This window comes from Vanellus vanellus (assembly GCF_965231255.1).
Source record: "Vanellus vanellus genome assembly, chromosome: 1".
Classification (NCBI taxonomy): Eukaryota; Metazoa; Chordata; class Aves; order Charadriiformes; family Charadriidae; genus Vanellus; species Vanellus vanellus.
The window spans coordinates 144,214,801-144,233,125 of NC_138905.1; the positions used below are offsets into that span (position 1 = coordinate 144,214,801).

Here is an 18,325-nt window from a genome sequence, read left to right on the forward strand (position 1 = left end):
AACAATCTATGAAGTACCTGAACTGTTGTGTATCATCTACAGTGGTGCTGTTTAAAACGTCTAAGAATTTAATGACTGTTTCTTTTAGTTCAAGTTACTTGAAAAGGTTTTAATTCTGTCCTTGAATTTGTGATACAGCAAACTGTGGTTTTGGGGGTGGGTTTTGGGGGGTGTTGGTTTTTATTTTGGTTGAAACCCAAACTAAATATCTCCATGCTGAGTTTGAGTAAAGCAACTAGCCAAATCAGTTTTGTAAATGCTTCCTGTAAACTGGGAAACTGAAGGTGAAAATAAAAGTGCTGACAAGTGATGAGAGAGGAAGCTTTACTGCCCTCTTTGGTAAAGATTTTATTGTGGGCATTAAACTTAGCCACAGAGCTGTTTTTTCCCAATTTAGTATATCCCTGCATAGGTTTTACTCAACATCTTTCTTCTACCTTCATTGGGAGGAGAAAAATCACTGGAAGCACTTCCAGCACATCATCAGAATAGAATAAGTGAAAAATGGTGTATTAATGATTTACCTGAATTGATTCTTTATGCACTGCCAGAGATAAACTGCAAGTTACTGGTCTTCATAGAAAATTAGACATCAATCTGACCTCAATCCCTTTTGATTTAGGCTGCTTCTGGGACATGCAGTTCAAAATTTTGAATGTAGTACTAATCCCAACTCAAGAAGTAGGAGCAGACCCTACAGCAGACCCAAAATTAAACAGTATCTGAAGAGAGATCAGGATTCATCATTTTGAATAGTAATATAAAATGTTTATGTTACAGTGGGGTAGTATTTTTGGTTGGTTTTTTACTTTACTTAAACAATCAAAAGGAATCATGTAGCCTAGAATCTGGGATATGATGGTACCAAAACCAATATTAGACTCATTTTTGTTGTTGTTGTTTTCCTTCTTTTTGCCTGAGTCTAGTTACTTTGTGATGCATTCATGTATTATTTTGTTTGTGGTAAGTGAAAGTGTAACACACGTTAATTAAAAATATTAACTTTTAGCCTAAATGTCCATCAATTTGTTTTAGGTTTCATTTTAAGGAAGCTGTTTCACAGTGTTTTTAAACACTTAAAGTAAATAATAATTAAAGCAATTATAAAATATTAACTTTGAGCACAAATTCGTTTAGAAAGAATGGTCAATTACTCTAAATTTTTGAGTGCCAGTTAATGGACAGGAGATGGATAGATGTTGGGTTTTGCATGTCTGGCTTTTGTTGTTTGAGATTTTTTTTTTTAGGGAAAAAAAAAACAACAAAAAAAAAACCTTCTCTTTAATATTTGCATTCCAAGAAGCTCTCACTTAATGTGCTTATTTTAATCTCTTCCTACCTGAAAGAAGCAATTCTGTGAATAGGATTTGAATGATGTTTTACAACTTTTAAAAAATTACAAAGGTGGCCTGTCTTGCTACTATACTTTCTAATTTACAGCTTCTTTTCCAACTATTAAAAAGTGTAACTTTTTGATAATGTTTTACCTGAAATTCTTATCAGATTAAATATATAATTTAATGCTTTCTAGTGTTTTAACTTGGAATGTGTTGCTAGCCAGACAGGTACACAATTCTTAGCTCAACTGCATGTCTTTTACAATGTGATAGACCAAGTTTTTTTGCAAATCAGGTCAATTCAGATTGATATACTTTATTTTTAGCAGGGTTTTGATATAATTTAAAATGTTCTGTTTCTGCAGGCCTCCTAAATTTAGTTCAGCAAAAGCAGTATAGAGCTTAGTTTCTAGGTGAAAAAGGAGTACAACTTTAAAGGTTTTGAGCTGATTTTATAAAATGTTTACATCTTTACAGTTTTGCAGTTGAGGCTTATCAACACTTCATGTGCTATATTTAAGTAGGTAAAAGTACCTATTTTCGATATGGAGGAAAAACTTTTCATACGCTTATCTGTTCATATTCGTTATATCAACGTGTAATGAATCACAGGTAGCAGAAGGCATGGGAAGAGTTACAAAAATACCACTGAAGAATCGAATGGGGAAATACTAGTTTTATGACAATTGTTCTGAAGCTTATGGATATTAAAGTTTTGTGAAGGGACATGGACATGCACTTAAATTCAGTGTTTGAAAATTGAAAGGATTAAGTGTTACGTTATCACCAGCAGGCTGGTGACTTTCTGGTCTCATTTATTTATTGGTCCCTGGTATTTCAAATTAAATAAATAAAGAATAAGGAGATACGAGAAAATGTGTAGAATTCTGCTTATTTTATTGAAAGACACCCTGATATTTACAGTATTTTTATAGAGACCCAGTAAGATGTGAGCCAAAAAAAAAAAAAAAAAATTATCTGGAATTAGAAAGGAACTCCTGTCATGGGTGTTCTGTTGAGTGGTACTTTTTGGAAATCGTGAACCTGTCTCTGAACTATGTGAAAAGCAGGAAGCTTAACTGATAGGTACTAATTAGCCTGGTGATTCCTGTGTTCTTAAGTCTTAAGGATTGTAATTCAGAAAGATTGAAATGGGTGGGTCAACAGCAGGAGTTGTTGACACAATTGCTTGGTATTCTCTGGCATATCAACTCTTGTGCAAAGTTGAAAAGAAACTATACCAAATTCTAGATTGTTAAATGTAGTTTTGGTGGTGTGTTGTTATAGGCTTCTTGTATACCAGGTAAGACAGAACCTGAAAATATGTCCGATGTTTGGAATCTGGAAGCAGCAAAGAGGGGGAAATTTTTTACAGCAACATTTTTTGAGTCAAAAGCTAGGCTGTGCTTTGAATATGCATTGCTTCTTTTTGACTTCAACTGAGCTGGGATAAAGAAGTAATGATACTGAACTTTCAGTTGAAAAATGAGTTGACAAGGGATGAGTCTAGAATCTAAAATAGAAGTAAGAGAGAACCATTGGCATGCCACTGGCAATAAAATTTCTGGGACAGGAAGTCTGAAAAGTGATGATCTTTCCTGGAATGTAGAGGGCATATTTCTTGCTGTGTAGTATTTCACATTATTGCTAAGTGGAAAGACATTTTCTCTATCCTAGTGTAAACTAAATCATAGCACAATGGATGAATGAATGAAGTCATAGAAACAGGCTGCTCTGGCAGAGCTGCACATGGTGAACACTACACGAGGCATCTCTATTTTTTATGCTTTTAAGCTCTTTTAATCAGACTGTCTCCTCAGATATATTATCATTGAAGGGTATACAAAAGCACTGCAAAAAGTATTGTCTGACATTCACTTCTTATATTCAATAGTATGAGATGCGCAGTTCTAAACAGAATAACAGGCAACCTGTAAAAGCTCCTCTAAATTTCTTTATTTCTTTGGCGTGTTTTTCAGGTGTAGATCAGAGGCCTCTAGAATGATACAGAAGTATAGAAGCAGTGGTCTAAGAGTTACAGTGGGCAATCCACAGCTGGTTTGTGGAACAGTGTGAAGACACTGAATTTGAGAAGGTTGAGTGGTAGTCTGTAAGGCATTTTCAGTTGACACTGGTCTATGGGTTGAAAAATTTCAAAAATGTGAACTTGGCTACTATGATGTACACAATCATCATCCTCATTCTGTGTTGCCATGTTCATGTGCCAACCACGTCTTCTATTGTAGAAGCCCACAGTTGCTTGTGTCATATGGTTTCCTCATATCTTTCTCTTAAGTGTTAATCTTCAGATTACCAGTCTATTTGGGCAGGCTGGTTTCCTTTGCTGCGCCACTTCTTCCCCTTCTTTGTCAAGAATTATTGACAACCCCCACTGCCCCCTTTAAGACACGTATTGCTAGTCTGTTCAAGTTCCATCCCAAGATGTCAGAGAGACTAAATGGCAGACAAATTTGACACTCAATAGTGAGTTTGTGATTTGATACAATTCACTTAGTTTATCTCTGATATTCAAAAGAATTAAGTCTGTCGTGCTTGTGGCTACCAATATGTGGCACAGTAGGAAATGTTTCTTCTAACTGTAAATAAAAGCAAATACATCTGATGCTTTTTGTAGGCATCTGTGGAAGTCAAGACCAACCCCTTTGGGACTCAGAAAGCAGCCCTCAGGGTCATGGATCTCACATGACCTAGTTTATTCTTCATTAAACCAGATGGTATCTATCTGAGCAAGGCAAACTTGGTTTCAAGGAAGTGCTGGGGATTAAAAGAATGGGAAGCTGGAACAGCTGGGTCTAATTAATGGGAGCAAATATAGAGGCAAACTGAGCATTAAATTAGTCACCTACATCAATACCAAAATAGTCACTACATGACTACTCACTCAATTGTTTTAGCTGATCAAAAGTTGCAGGATTAGTTTTCCTAGCATCAAAAGTATCTAAAATTGCATCAGAAATATTCCCACATTCTTTATTCTTTTCTGCCAGGCTTCAAAGAGAGTAAAAGCCTGGAAACTGGCTGTTGGTATTTTGGCATGGCATCAGGGAATCCAGGTTGTTTTATAAGACTGAGAATGCCCTTCTTGTGTTTGATACCTAGGCCAAGCCGGTCCTCTGCAGTTTTTGGCCTAGCCTCTTTGTGTGTGTTTAACATGAGAAGGTTACCTAACTGAGAAGATTGTTGGTATTCCTTCATGTTCTACAACCACATTAAATTTGCAAAGGGATCCAAAAATTTTATTGTTTCTGTTGTAAACAGATTAGACTGGATTAGTGGTTAGCATTTTCCATGTTTTATTTTGTTGGCCCGTTTATTCCTGAAAATCTTGAATTGTGTTGCATGTTGCAAATAGCACTTTTGTTACTGGTGGCCAGAAACCTTCGTTTGCTATATGCTTTAGCAGGGAGAAGGGGACTGCGCAAATAAATGACAAATCCTTCTTCAGACCTTCTAATAACAACTGTTTTCATAAGGTATAATTTTCTGATGTAAGCACATTTTAGCTCTAAAACTTTCGCATTATGTGCTGTAATAAGGAGAGAGAGGTAGGGATACACATGCACATGTGTGTGTGTATGTAGCCATTACTCTTCCTTCAGCAGGATAGTACTTGGTAGTTCCCAGGACTCATCCAGAATGGTACACAGTCCCTGAAGTTCTCTTGGTTTGAACTAAATGTTAAATAAATGTCAGTAGAATACTATGCAAATTGTAAACAAATCTGTGTTTCCTTTCATTATTATGTGCAAGATGGGCAAGTACAGAATATTTCTTTTTTAAGGAAATCCTAAGGAATGTTTTCTTATCTGTCACAGGTCAAATTTACCCAGTCCATACAGCTGAGCTCTGAGGTGATCAAGGCAAAAAATTGAACAATTCTTTCATGGAGATTAACAGAAACTGTTCCATGAGCTTAGTGTCTCCTTCCTGGGGGGCAGGAGGCAGTGATACTTTGATAGAAAACTAGTAACGCTCCCTTTTTCTGCTTGCAAAAGCCTTCCTTCTAATTTATTAGGCTGAGCCTCCATCTTACATGCTGCCACTTTGCTGCTTCAATTTTTTACTTTTCTTTCCATGAATGTGAGGGGCAGGATTTCCACCTAGTCACAATAACACCTGTTCTTTATAAACCACCTAGATTATCTTGACAGTGCTAAATAACTGTAGCACCTTGTCGCAGCCTCCCACCTTGACCATCATATCCCATCCTCTTCCTCCTTCCTGCCCCCCATTTGCAAGAAAGACAATTTTAAAAATATTTGCAGAAATGGCTAAAAGCATGAGCAGAAAATCCAGACCAAAAGTTTGAAGTGAGATATTTGAATTGTAGCTTTTTTGTATGCAAACTTTATCTGGTTGTCTGAAGAGTAGCTAAGCATAAAAAACAAACAAACAAACAAACAAAAAAAACCAAAAAACCCCCAAACCAGCTCAACAATTAGTCTTGTATGTGTGCAAAGGCAGAAGTTAAACCACATTTGCATACTTTATACAACTGTTTTTAAGTTTCAGCAAGTTCCCCTGCTCCCCCTTGTTAATGGCCCCATAGGGTTGAGGTCTTTTGTTTCTTGATTGAAAAAATACAGTGCTCATTATGTTTGCTCTAGGCTTTTCTTTGCAATGAGAGGAGTTTGACTGAACAGCTTAAATGGTGTAAGCAAATTCCAGAATCTCACTATTATTTTTCTTTAGGGCTTTAAGAGAGCATATTGTTTGTCAAAAGTACTGGAAGGGTGGTGGTTGTGTATCTGGGTACTGTCACTACCAACTGATGTAGGCCTAATGGATTTTTTGAGAAGGGTTGAATGGCAGAAAATTTATGTTATGAGAAGAGACATCTGAAAAAAATGTTAGATGGCTTCTTGGTTTGTATTGTCTTCTTGATTTCCATAGTTGCTTGAAATTGGGCTAAAGATATTTGAGGAAAAAAAAAAAAAAAAGACTGCCTGCAATCATTTCAACAAAAAAACTGGTTAGGGCGGTTATATGTTCTCGCCTGTCTGTGTGGTCTTCTGTTTTTCCCAGCGGCTCTCTAGAGTAGGTACTTGCCATTATTCCAGAATAGCCTGCCAGGCTTTGCTGTTCCTGGCAGAGACGTTTTTAAAGAGCCCGTGTTTCCAAAGTTAGAACTATTGCTAAATAAGTCCCCAACAGTTCTTTTTGAAAATGGATGGAACTTGTGGTTGCTGTTATTACTACTGTTATGATTTCTGAGCAGCACCATTTGTAAAGTTACACCAATAGCATCAGGAAAAAATAAAGCATTCTAAAATAAAAAATTATAGGACAAGTAGAACAAATCATGAAACTTGAGATCACTAGAGACCTAGGAACAACTAGGTATGTGTTCACTTCTGACTTTCCTGTTGAATATGTCTATAGAAGCACTTTGTTCATTCAAGTATCAAAATGCATATAAAACCAGCATTTACTTATGGGGTTGATACTGTTAATTTCCCTGAGTCCGCATTTGGAAGTCTTAAAAGTTTAAGATAAGTTTTAGTTTCAGTGTGCAATACAACTACAGTGGTTTTACTCAGAACTTAAATTTCAGCTCCTAATTCTGAAATAACCTAAGTTAATTTTTTTGTCTGTGCATTCAATATAGATGTAAATAATCAGTATTTTAAGTAGCTTAAACAGATGTCTCTGCTTGAAAGCTTTTGGACCTTTTTTTGTATGTTTTTTTTTTTTTTTTTTACTGCAGAAGCCCAGCCCCAAGCAAATGAGATTGTTTACAGGTGTGTAATGTGACTGCATTGTTAAAGGATTTAATTGCATGATAAATTTTCCAGAGTAACCTGGTGGCTTACTTCACTACAACAGCAGGCTTTATCTGAGACCTGCTTACGGTTTTCATGGTTAAAGAACTGTAACTCAGGACAGGTGGGAATGTAAAATTGCTTTGATAGAATCTTCGTACTTGGACAACTGTAATCCTTGGTGGGTTTGTGTAGTGAGAAGTTTTATCTCAAAAGCTGGTTTTGAAATCTGTATTGGTAATGAAGCTGCAAGTTCCATAAAACTGGATTGCTGAAGTTGTTAGTTTTTAGTTTGTAATATGGGTATTTTGTTTTGTTTTTTAGTAAATGCCATGCTCTTAAACAGTATTACAAGTGACTGGAAAGAATAACTGTTAAATAAAAGGTAAATGTTTTAAGTGAGAATACACATACAGAAAACAAACATTTATTTAAAAAAATAATCTCAAGTTTCTTGAACCTACTAGAGGCAAAAACTCCTTTGTTTTTTCTCCCCTCCCCAAGTAATGCAGTTATGGACGTTCATTTTTTGGTCTCTCCCTTGCGCCTCTCTCTCAAGTCTATTTCTTCTCACCTACATACTGATCTCCCTGCACCTACTACATGTCTTAGAAAATTGTCTTGTAGTATAGTTTGATCATAACCAGTCACCACAATCTGAAATCAATTGACATACCAGTTAATAATACTGAAACGGGTCTATGGGCTGCCTTCCTAGAGTATGTGCAAAGAAGGGGATAATTATGAACGTAAGATTTTGACTTTTTTGGAAGGCATTTCTTAACAAGATAGTGACCTTTTACAAATTAGGCAGTTGTGGTTTGAGTGCCAAGCATCCTTTATAGTGGCACATATTTCTGTCAGAGAATAAGATTAAAAATATCTGGTGTGCTGTTCTAATGGAACCTACATGGCGTTGTTTAATGACCGAAAAAACAATAAGCAACCACCCAACGAGCTGAAATGTGTGTTTGTCTTCAAATGTATAATACTGTGCTACAGTACAAATAGCAGTGTGGCTAAATGTGCTATCTTTAACTTTCATTTCAAACTAACAAATACTCAGTTCAGTTATGTATAATTGTCTTGAGTGCAATGCACTTAAAAGGAGCTATAATGACTACTGTATTGAACAGAGAAATGCATAATACATTATTTAAAAGACAATGGGTTTTTCTTTTCCTTTTATATTTTTAAGAGTGAATTGAAAAAAGAACACATTAACTATAAAAAAGGGTGCCTGAAGTCTAATGTTTCCATGTAATATAATGATGCAGCGCTCTAAGCAGACTTTTTTAGTTTGTTTTCAGAAGGGTCAACAACTTTTAAGTATTTTTTTCCCATCGCTCCCTTATCCTACTGAATCACCTCACCTCTCTGTGCACATTTAAGGGAATCGTCTCCTCACCTGAATAATTGCAGACAGCTGTTCTCAGTCACTGAACATTGGTAGATGAATATTTTGTTGTTGTTATAATTTTTGTATATTCTGTACTCTTTGTGTTACAAGTTCCTACACTTTAAACCCTGATTGATTTTTAGCTACCTTGTTTTAATAAATAATATATGGAAACTTAAGTACTTTCTTGTATTGAGGAATTATTAAATCCATTACAACTGAACGTTACAATCTTGGTTGGTGGTGATTTTTTTTTTTTTTTTTTTTTTTTTGCCACATACTGTGGATATAATAAACTGAATGCTACTTTTGAGTTTATCCTGCAGCTCCCCACCTGATCTAAATTAAAACTGATCTCTGAAATTTAAGTGCTTTGCAGACTTTCTTCAGCACTTGAGAAGGGTTTTGCTTGTTTCATTTATATTGGTTACATTTGACTCTTAAACTTCGCATACTTATTTTTTTAATACATCTCCCTTACCCTTTCTCAGGACCACTTCTCTTCTTTGCAAGAAATGCTTTCAGTATCTATCCAAAGAGTGGCAATATCACAATACCATTATTTTTATTAAATCAGTATCACTAAAAATTGAGAAATCCCAAGAAAAAGATTGTGTGAAAACAGGTAAAAAATAATACTGATGTATTGATGAGAAAGAAAACCCAAACAAACCAGGAATTGAGTTCCTGTATGTTTTAATTTAGTACATTATCTTTGCTTTTTTCTTTTTTACAATAAGTTGACATTTATTCTTCAACTTTTCAGGCACAGGTACCTTTGGGCGCGTTCATCTGGTGAAGGAAAAAATGGCCAAACGTTACTTTGCACTGAAAGTAATGAGCATTCCTGATGTCATTCGACTGAAGCAAGAGCAACATGTGCACAATGAAAAATCAGTCTTGAAAGAGGTTAACCACCCCTTTTTGATCAGATTGTAAGTTGTTGTATTTTTTAATTAATTTAGCTCATATATAGAGTGCAGTTAAAGTGTTCCAGACTCTAATTGCAAGTTCTTATGTACTTAACCAACACCAAACACTTAATTTCTATTATGTAATCTAGACTGAAATAGACTTCAGACTAAAATATTTATTATAGAAAAATCAAGGATTTAAAATCAAGAGGCGCAAATTAAACATTTAAGCAATAATTTATTATAAGCTTAACTTTTATACTGTAGCGCTACTCTGTCTCTTATTTTCATACTGCAGAAGAGAAGTTTTCTTAAGTGAGGGGAAAATACTAATGAAGAAATGTTAGGATTGGCCTATCAAAATGATTTCTAGAATGGTTATTGATGTTAAAAAGGCCAAAAAAGCAGTATTTTTATGTATATATTTCCTGTGGATATCTAGATAAAGGTATAATTAGATTTAAGTATCTGCTTTTTGAAAACTTTTGTGAACTTTGTTTTTGCAAACTTTATTTTTAACGAGTTTAAATGACTGCAGCAATTCTTGGACTTCGTTATTCCCATATTTGAGGCTAAGAGACCTGGGAGGTAGAGGAAAGGGACCTGGGGGTCCTGGTGGACAGCAGGATGACCATGAGCCAGCACTGTGCCCTTGTGGCCAAGAAGGCCAATGGCATCCTGGGCTGTATTAGAAGGGGGGTGGTTAGCAGATCGAGAGAGGTCCTCCTTCCCCTCTACTCTGCCCTGGTGAGACCGCATCTGGAATATTGTGTCCAGTTCTGGGCCCCTCAGTTCAAGAAGGACAGAGAGCTGCTGGAGAGAGTCCAGCGTAGGGCAACTAAGATGATTAAGGGAGTGGAGCATCTCCCTTATGAGGAAAGACTGAGGGAGCTGGGTCTCTTTAGTTTGGAGAAGAGGAGACTGAGGGGTGATCTTATTAGCGTTTATAAATATATAAAGGGGGAATGTCATGAGGATGGAGCCAGGCTCCTCTCAGTAGCAACCAATGATAGGACAAGGGGTAATGGATTCAAGCTGGAACACAAGAGGTTCCACTCAAATTTGAGAAGAAACTTCTTCTCAGTGAGGGTGACAGAGCACTGGAACAGGCTGCCCAGGGAGGTTGTGGAGTCTCCTTCTCTGGAGACATTCAAAACTCACCTGGACGCCTTCCTGTGCAACCTCATCTAGGTGTTCCTGCTCCAACAGGGGGATTGGACTAGATGATCTTTTGAGGTCCCTTCCAATCCCTAGCATACTGTGATACATGGCGGAATCTATTGTGAAACATGATTTGAACACAGTTTGTGAAGAATACATTTTTTAGTGGAATTGTGATGATTCTAGTGATCCCTTTATTAAGAAGAGAAGACGTCATACTTTTCTGTGTGCAGCACCACACCACCTTTTGTGTATCTTAGTCAATATTTACGAATGGGATAACTCTGCTATTACCCAGAGGTTTAGTTAATTTCCATTTATATTTTCTCATGCATGGATAAAGGGCCATTGACCAAAATTTATTTCACATTTACCTGCCCTGGTCAGTTTTACATAAAATTAGACAAAATTAGTCTTAGTTAATTCTAGCTGCAGGGAGTGCAGCCTTCTCCTAGGGCTAAGAAAGTATCAGAGGGAAGAGGCAAAAACATGGTAATCGTCTGAAAGATGCAAGAGGCTTGTAGGAGGAGAGTTTTTCCCTGGTGTGCTGTTGCTTTTTCCAGCATCACGATGCTATTAGTTTCCAGCCAATGTTCAGAAGTCCTGTGTATGGCATAGTATCAGTAAGATGAGTTCTAGGGTATATGGATTTTGAGATGTGTGCAGGAAAGCAAGATGGAGCGGCTGAGTACATCTGGTTAGACTGGTTAAAATTTGGGTGGAACGTGGGGAACAGGGTTTTCTATGTATATCTAGGTACATGCATACATTCTTTTTTTTTTTTTTTTTTTTTAAAAAAAAAAGAACAACACAAAAACAACCTACCAAAACCAACCAACCAACTGGAAAAAAAAAACAACCCAACCTAATACATCTCTGTATGTGAAACAGTGCAGGAAGTGTGAGAATAGAGACTTGGGTGAGAAGTCAGAGACAGGGATGTGAGGGTTTGTGTCCGTACAGAAGTGATCAAAAATCCAAATTGATAAGTTTTCTTGGATTTCAATCATGCGTTATTTCCAAAATATCATATTTTTTAAAATTGCCAAAGGAAGGACACAGTTCAAATGGAAGCTCACTTCTGTGCAAGGCAAATATTCTTCATGTATTGTAACGCTCTGCCTTTTCTGTTGACGTGTTCAATGAGGTGCTGCATCAGCTATGGTCATATAATTGTCCATGCGCTGCCTTTGTCCCTTGGCAAAGGAGACTCAAAGCAACCTAGCTGAAATGAGGTAGTTACATTTTAAGTCGTGTTAACATTTGTGTGCTTTAGGTTAAACAAGCATTCATGGACGATTATCACTAACTGTATGACAAATAAAACTTGCTTCAGCTTTTTGTGTGGCTAACCGCTTTTTTCAGCCACGTCTTCCCCTGCTCACTACGTGTTTTTTTTCCATGAATTCTTTGAGTATAATTGATCAGCAAAAAGGGGGGAAAAAACTTCTATATAGTTCTGCTTCAATGCCTTTGAACTGTATTATCTACATGGTCTGGTTTTTATATTTTCAATTAGTGTCACCACATTGACCAGGGATAGTATCTTCTTCTGTTTGCAAAACAAGGAACAAGTGTCAGTGCAACATAATACTGTAATTTTTTTAGCACTTTGTGATGGAGAATTTTAAAGTAACGCTGCATGTAATTTATTTATGGTGTTCATCCTTTCTATATCTTTATAATCTCTATATATCTATATAACGACTTTTATATAAGGTGGTTTTTCATCCTTTTCCTGTTACTTTTATGAAATGCCTCTCGTGCATGCAGATAGCTCCTGAATAATTTTTTTTTTTTTGTAGATACTGAAGTTATTGATCTATTTATCTTTTAAACTGTTTTTTGGAAATGTTTGTTGGGTGCTCCTGAAACAACTGGTCACTGGAGACTCCAGGCAGTCTTTACTGACAAGTTTGAGTCATGTATCATAACTCTGTGGTGCAGCAGTTCATATTGTGCTGTAATTTTGATTATTTTTTTCAAGAGAACAGGAATTAATAAAAATCAACCATGTCTTATAGTCCTGTAAACTAAAAAAAAAAAAAGGTTATTTGTCTGTAAGTGTTCACAATGGCATCGAAAGTTCATGTTGTGAAGCTGAACTGTAAAATTATGACACCATACATATTATTCTAATCACAGCTAATGTGATCTTTTCCTTTTGTGTATTAAAATACCTCTTAAAGCAATCTATATTGCAAATATTCCAGTTCTTTATTTTGCTATTTTTCATATATTTCAAATAATATATCAGTTTTTCTGTGGATAGACAAGTGGATAGTCAGTTCTTGAAGAAATTCATTCCAGTAAAAATACTGTGTTTTAATGGTCTGGGTCTTCCATTTTTTCTTCTGTGTTCTTAGTCAGATTTTGCCCTTCCTCTCCCTTGTAGATGGTTTTTTAAATACGCAGTTTGCTTCGTTTTGCCCATTCCTGTTCCTCTTTCTTTGTTTATTGTGGGTGCAACTTTGCCTAACTCCTTTAAAATACATCTCAAGAGTGGTTTTACATAGTCAATAAAGATATTATGCACATCATCAATAGACAATTAATGATGTTGATTACTGTGATAGGGAAGTAGTGCCGCAAAAGCAAGAGGCAAGTCTGGGCTCTGCTTTCTTCATCGCTTTGAAGGAATGGCGGAGCTGTTGCTGATTTCTGATACTCCGTCTCATTTTCTTGGTTGCCCTCAGTGCCCGTATCAAGGGGGCACTTACTGACCAAATCTTACTGACCAAAAGTCACTCATGGGTTTGGGAGCTCAGTTTGCTCTGCTTATCTTTCTTTAGACTCTGAGATGCCTTGATTAGGAACCAGCTAATGAAGGAAAAGAGAAAAAAAAAAAAAAAAAAAAGATATTTGATCTTTCAATTCTTGTGATACTACAGAAGCAGTTACTAGAAGATAAAGTAACTTCTATTCTTGCATCAATAAAGTAGGTAGGGATACAGTGTTCTTTATTTACTATCGCAGTAATAGGGATAGCTGTTTGTTTTAAAATGGTAGAATATTCTTCACGATGTTACCAGATACTTATTTGCTTCTTTACTGTTGAGTTACATTTGAGAGTGTGGTGTATGAGTTGTTTAATATGGGTAGAAAGAAAAATAGCTTAGTTTTGGGGAATGTAGGAGAGAAGATTCCTGTATTCTGTAACGAAGCATTTGAAAGCTGCGTGGAATGATTTTATTTCTTCCTTAGCTGCTGTTTACTGCACTCTAGTAATGAATATACCACAGTAATAATTCTTAAATTAAAGGCAACAGTTTGAGGAATGAAAGGTACTTACCATTAGTTTAATTCTGAGGTACAGAAATGAATCTTGTTTTGCTCTCATTTTTGCCTTTCTATTGATTTTGTTGAAAACACCATAGAAGAGTGAGCATTGTGATCTCATTCTTTAGTGGGGTTGTATATTTCTGGGAAGGATGGGATAGGAGGGGGGAAGAAGTCTCTGGTGTCCTGTTTTTGAACGTATTGTCATAAACATCTTTACAAAAGCAGATTCCGATCGCCCCCCATCACTTTGGCAATACTTGATTAAGTAAAAGGTAAGGCATATAAGAATTGTCTGGTCTTAGCAGACTGGCAGTATACCAAGTCAGTTATTAGGTGCTTGGCAGAGACCTGTTTTGTACAATGCAACAGAGTCTACCAGTTTGATTTTCTTTTGTAGCCTGTGCAGTGCGCATCCTGAACTATCTGTTTAGGTTAAGTTAGAGACTTGAGTGTCTGATACATAATCCTACTGGTTTCTTGAGGTTTTAATATTTGCAGAATCATAAATTAATTATGTACACGGTTGGGGCAATAAGGTCATTTTACAAAAATTTACTTCTAAAGCAACTCAGAAGGTTACTTTGTTTATTCAATAAAATAATATTTTTTAATTACAGATTTTGGACCAACCATGATGAACGTTTTTTATATATGTTGATGGAATACGTGCCAGGAGGAGAACTTTTTAGCTACCTGCGCAACATGGGGCGTTTCAACAACAGCACAGGACTGTTCTACTCTACGGAAATTATTTGTGCAATAGAATACCTGCACTCCAAAGAAATAGTTTACAGAGACTTAAAACCTGAAAATATATTGCTAGACAAAGAAGGACATATCAAGCTTACTGATTTTGGATTTGCTAAAAAACTGGTGGATAGGTAAGTAGGTTTTTGTTACGGTAATTACATTTTGCATGTTAAACAGTTGGAAGAAAAAAAGTTTGATTTCAGAGCTTAGCATTTCACCTAATACTCTTATGTGGTTCACAGGTGTTAAATCCCTTAATATGAAGGAAATGATCATCTTAAAATGGAAACCAATATTACACCTTAGGTGTAACTAGGAGCAATATCACAGATAAGCTACCGTAGAAGAGTATTTTTATATGAGTAGTTTTGTGTATTTAAGTTTTCAGCAGCAATCTTGTGAAAAGGGAGTTCAGTGAAGTAATACAAGCAAATATCTCAATATGTACATCAGTGTGTTAAATGGGACATTAATCCTCCATACTCATTGAATTGCTAAATGTCTTGTAACTGCTGTTTCCTTCTGCTTTCCTTTTAGAGAGATTTTTGAAATAATGAATAACATTTTAAAATTGGATGCTGTTTTTCACTAGCCTGTTGCTGAAATGAAACTGCAAAATCTAGATAGCAACAATAAGGCCAGCTTCAGCAGAAGTGATTTATTTAATTGTAACTTCTACAATACTGTCACCCTTATGTCCATTTTAGTAGCATATTTAAACTTTTTGATAATGCAGAGGTTTTTTTCCCAGCGATTTCTCTGTTCTCTCCGTTTGAACTACTCTTCCAAGATTATAATATGTTCTTAAAAGGAAGCAAGAGTTCTCATTGGGATTCAAAAAAGGGAGGAAAAAAACCTAGCCCGTCATATTAGAAAAGCAGCGTGACAAGGTTTGGTGTTATGCCTGTGGGCCATCTCTTGAGGGAGACAATATCTGATTGTTCTAGTTGAGGCAGCCTAGTAAGCAAGTTGGTCATTCTCTTCACTCTTCTGTTTACATGGTTGATGCTGCTTTTGCAACAGTTCGGTGTGGAAGGGTAATTCTACAAGATCAATTTGAAATGAAGGTGGATCTGAGGGAGCTACTCTTAATGGATCCCTTATGAAGTAAAAGTCAGATCAGACAAATCAAACAGTGTTATGGAGGTTATAAAGGTTGCTTCCCTATAGGTTACGTGCTCACAGTGCTGGGTTACTTTAGCACAGGGGAACACTAGGCAACTGATAAGTACGCTGGATAAGTACGCTGGTTCTATTCACCCCTAAGGTCTAAAAGTCTGTTCTAAAACCATAGTGTTTCAGGTTCAACATGTTTGATGAATTCAAGTTTCCACTGGGCAGGCAGATAAGTCTACAACTATTGGCTTTTTTTGTTAATATCTTGGTTTTAAATCAAACTGACGTTTTTGCAGGAAGAGGTAAGGCTGCTTCCCTGTCAGAAAGTAGGACGATCCCTTTGAGACGTTTTCATACAAATTCTTACTGCTTCCTTTTTACATGTAGATACTGCCACTTAGTGGTTATTCTTAATTTGGATTTCTGTGGGTTTAAGGCACAACAGAAGTAACCCTTCATTAAATAAGGTGATAGTTCACATCATAGTATATCTTTCAATCTGGAAGATAAATCTATAAGAGTGAATTTGTTCAGATACGTTTTCGGACATCAAAACAAGCTATAACTACTGTTTTTAAATGTTCTTTTGCATCCCATGGTGTTGGGAGGTGATGTGAAGTTGATGGATTTGTGTTGAATTGAGTCACAGAATGCTATAGTACTTTTATATTCATAGTTGATTTACATATAAATGTACCTGTATATATTGAACATAAAGATGGAAGGATCACAGACTACATCAGTTAGAGCACGGGTAGTTACCTCGTGCAAGTCACGTTTAGTTTTTTGGAACTACATAGTATTCTCCCCACTAGCTGTAGTCATTTTCACAATGCTGTTTGTGTCACTGTAAAAATACGCAGTTGTCAGTAATTTATCCACTAATGCACTCCAGTAGGTTATTTTGTTTCATAGACTATTTGATCAAAAGTATAGGAAATGTTTTGTCATTTTTATGCATGGCAAACATCTATACACATGAACATTATGCATATGTGTGTGAATATGTGTATATATGTATACATATATATAGCAATATGAACTGTGAAAATAAAACACAATGTATATATGTTTTTCAAACAGCTGTGAGGAAACCTGCCACTTAGGACCAACAAATGCATTCTTAGAGAAGACATGATATGTAAAATAAAACATGGGCTGCAGGACACCTTCAATACAATTACACATTCTTGATACATAATACTTCCCATGAATTATTATGTAGTTGCTTACTTGAGATTTTTCTGTACACATTTTCCTTTCTTCCCATTACCATGTGTGAAAGGGTGAAATGTTCACCATGTCCATCTACAATTAAGTTGCTCTTAGAGAGAGTGGCTGGCTTGAAGCTCATGTTCCCACTGTGGGAAACAGCTTGCACATTTACCTTCTTATTAGTACGTTTTCTGAATATTTTTTTTTTTTTCCTAGTGAGAGAGGAAAGAGAGGAGGTTTTCTTGTCTCCTTCTGTTCCTTGTTGATATGTCCTTCTGTTTATCCTTGTTCCTCCCTTTTTGGTAACAGTGTGCTTTTAAAAATTCTAAATTTTTCTGCAAAACATTGTGTCTTTGTCTCAGCTGCTGTTTATTTCTTCTCTATATTTCTTCTCTATTCCACCTTGGTGTTGCTTAACTGATGATTTAATAACCTTTTCAGTTTCTTGTAGGTACTTTCACATAAAATAGATGTCCCACTACTTTAAAAAAAGAAGGGGAGGGCATGTTTATAAAATACTGTTACCTGAAGGATGTAGAAGGGATTTGCTGTGAACTTTGTAGCCTTTACATTTTTAGGCCTTTCTTTTTCTGGAAAGTGTATACCATTTTTGGGTATAGCATATCCATTAAATGTGCTTCTGATCTTTCTCCCTCGTTTTGGGTGTTTTTTGTTTTTTATTTTGGGGGTGGGTATTGTTTTGGTTTGTTTTTTTTAACTCCTGTGTTCCTTCAGAGAAGCACAAAACTAAAGTTCATAGAATTCTATATTTTTTCTGCACAGATTTTGCTCAATGTTGTGAAAGTTTTAGGTAAAATTAGGACTTTCATGATTTTTTTTTTTTTTTAAGGAATGTTATTCACTGTTAATTTTAGTTTGTTCAGTTTAGATTGCTAAAAATGAAATAAATGGTTTTAAACTATAAAAAACTTCCTAGAAACTTGAGAAGTAATTACCTTAAAGATATTGGGGTTACTTCTGCACTGTTGATTAAGCTGGATGTGCCTCATGACTGTTGTGCAGAGTGGACTGAAAGAGAAAAAACAAAAAGACACAGCATGTCTTGTTTGCAAAGTGTGTTGTTTGTCACATTCTGCAAGAACGTTTTGCAGAACAAACTTTTGTGGGCTGGAAACAAAGCAATCTCCATTGAATATAATTATGGAGAAACTTCCAGAAGAGAATACCAAAAAGGACATTGTTGGTAATCTCTGGCTTGTATGTGAGAACTATGTCTTGAACTACAGAGGTGGATGCTGAATGGTGCAGAACGCTAAAATACATTAACCATCAAGACTTGAATTCTTCGAATAATACTGTTAACAAGTCCCGCAAATAATATTTTATAGCTTATCTTTGTGAGTAGAT

At 35.9% G+C, this 18,325-nt stretch overlaps 1 protein-coding gene across 1 annotated transcript in view; it reads left to right on the forward strand.

The window, feature by feature from the left end:
* The window catches only part of PRKX (protein kinase cAMP-dependent X-linked catalytic subunit), a gene marked incomplete at its 3' end in the record, with an annotated part of 55,244 nt that overhangs the window by 19,639 nt on the left and 17,280 nt on the right, over window positions 1–18,325 (forward strand). Inside the window, exons 2-3 of the mRNA XM_082495034.1 lie at window positions 9,286–9,454; window positions 14,494–14,757. Coding sequence (XP_082351160.1) covers window positions 9,286–9,454; window positions 14,494–14,757 — 433 coding nt within the window. The remainder of the gene's footprint in view (window positions 1–9,285; window positions 9,455–14,493; window positions 14,758–18,325) is intronic.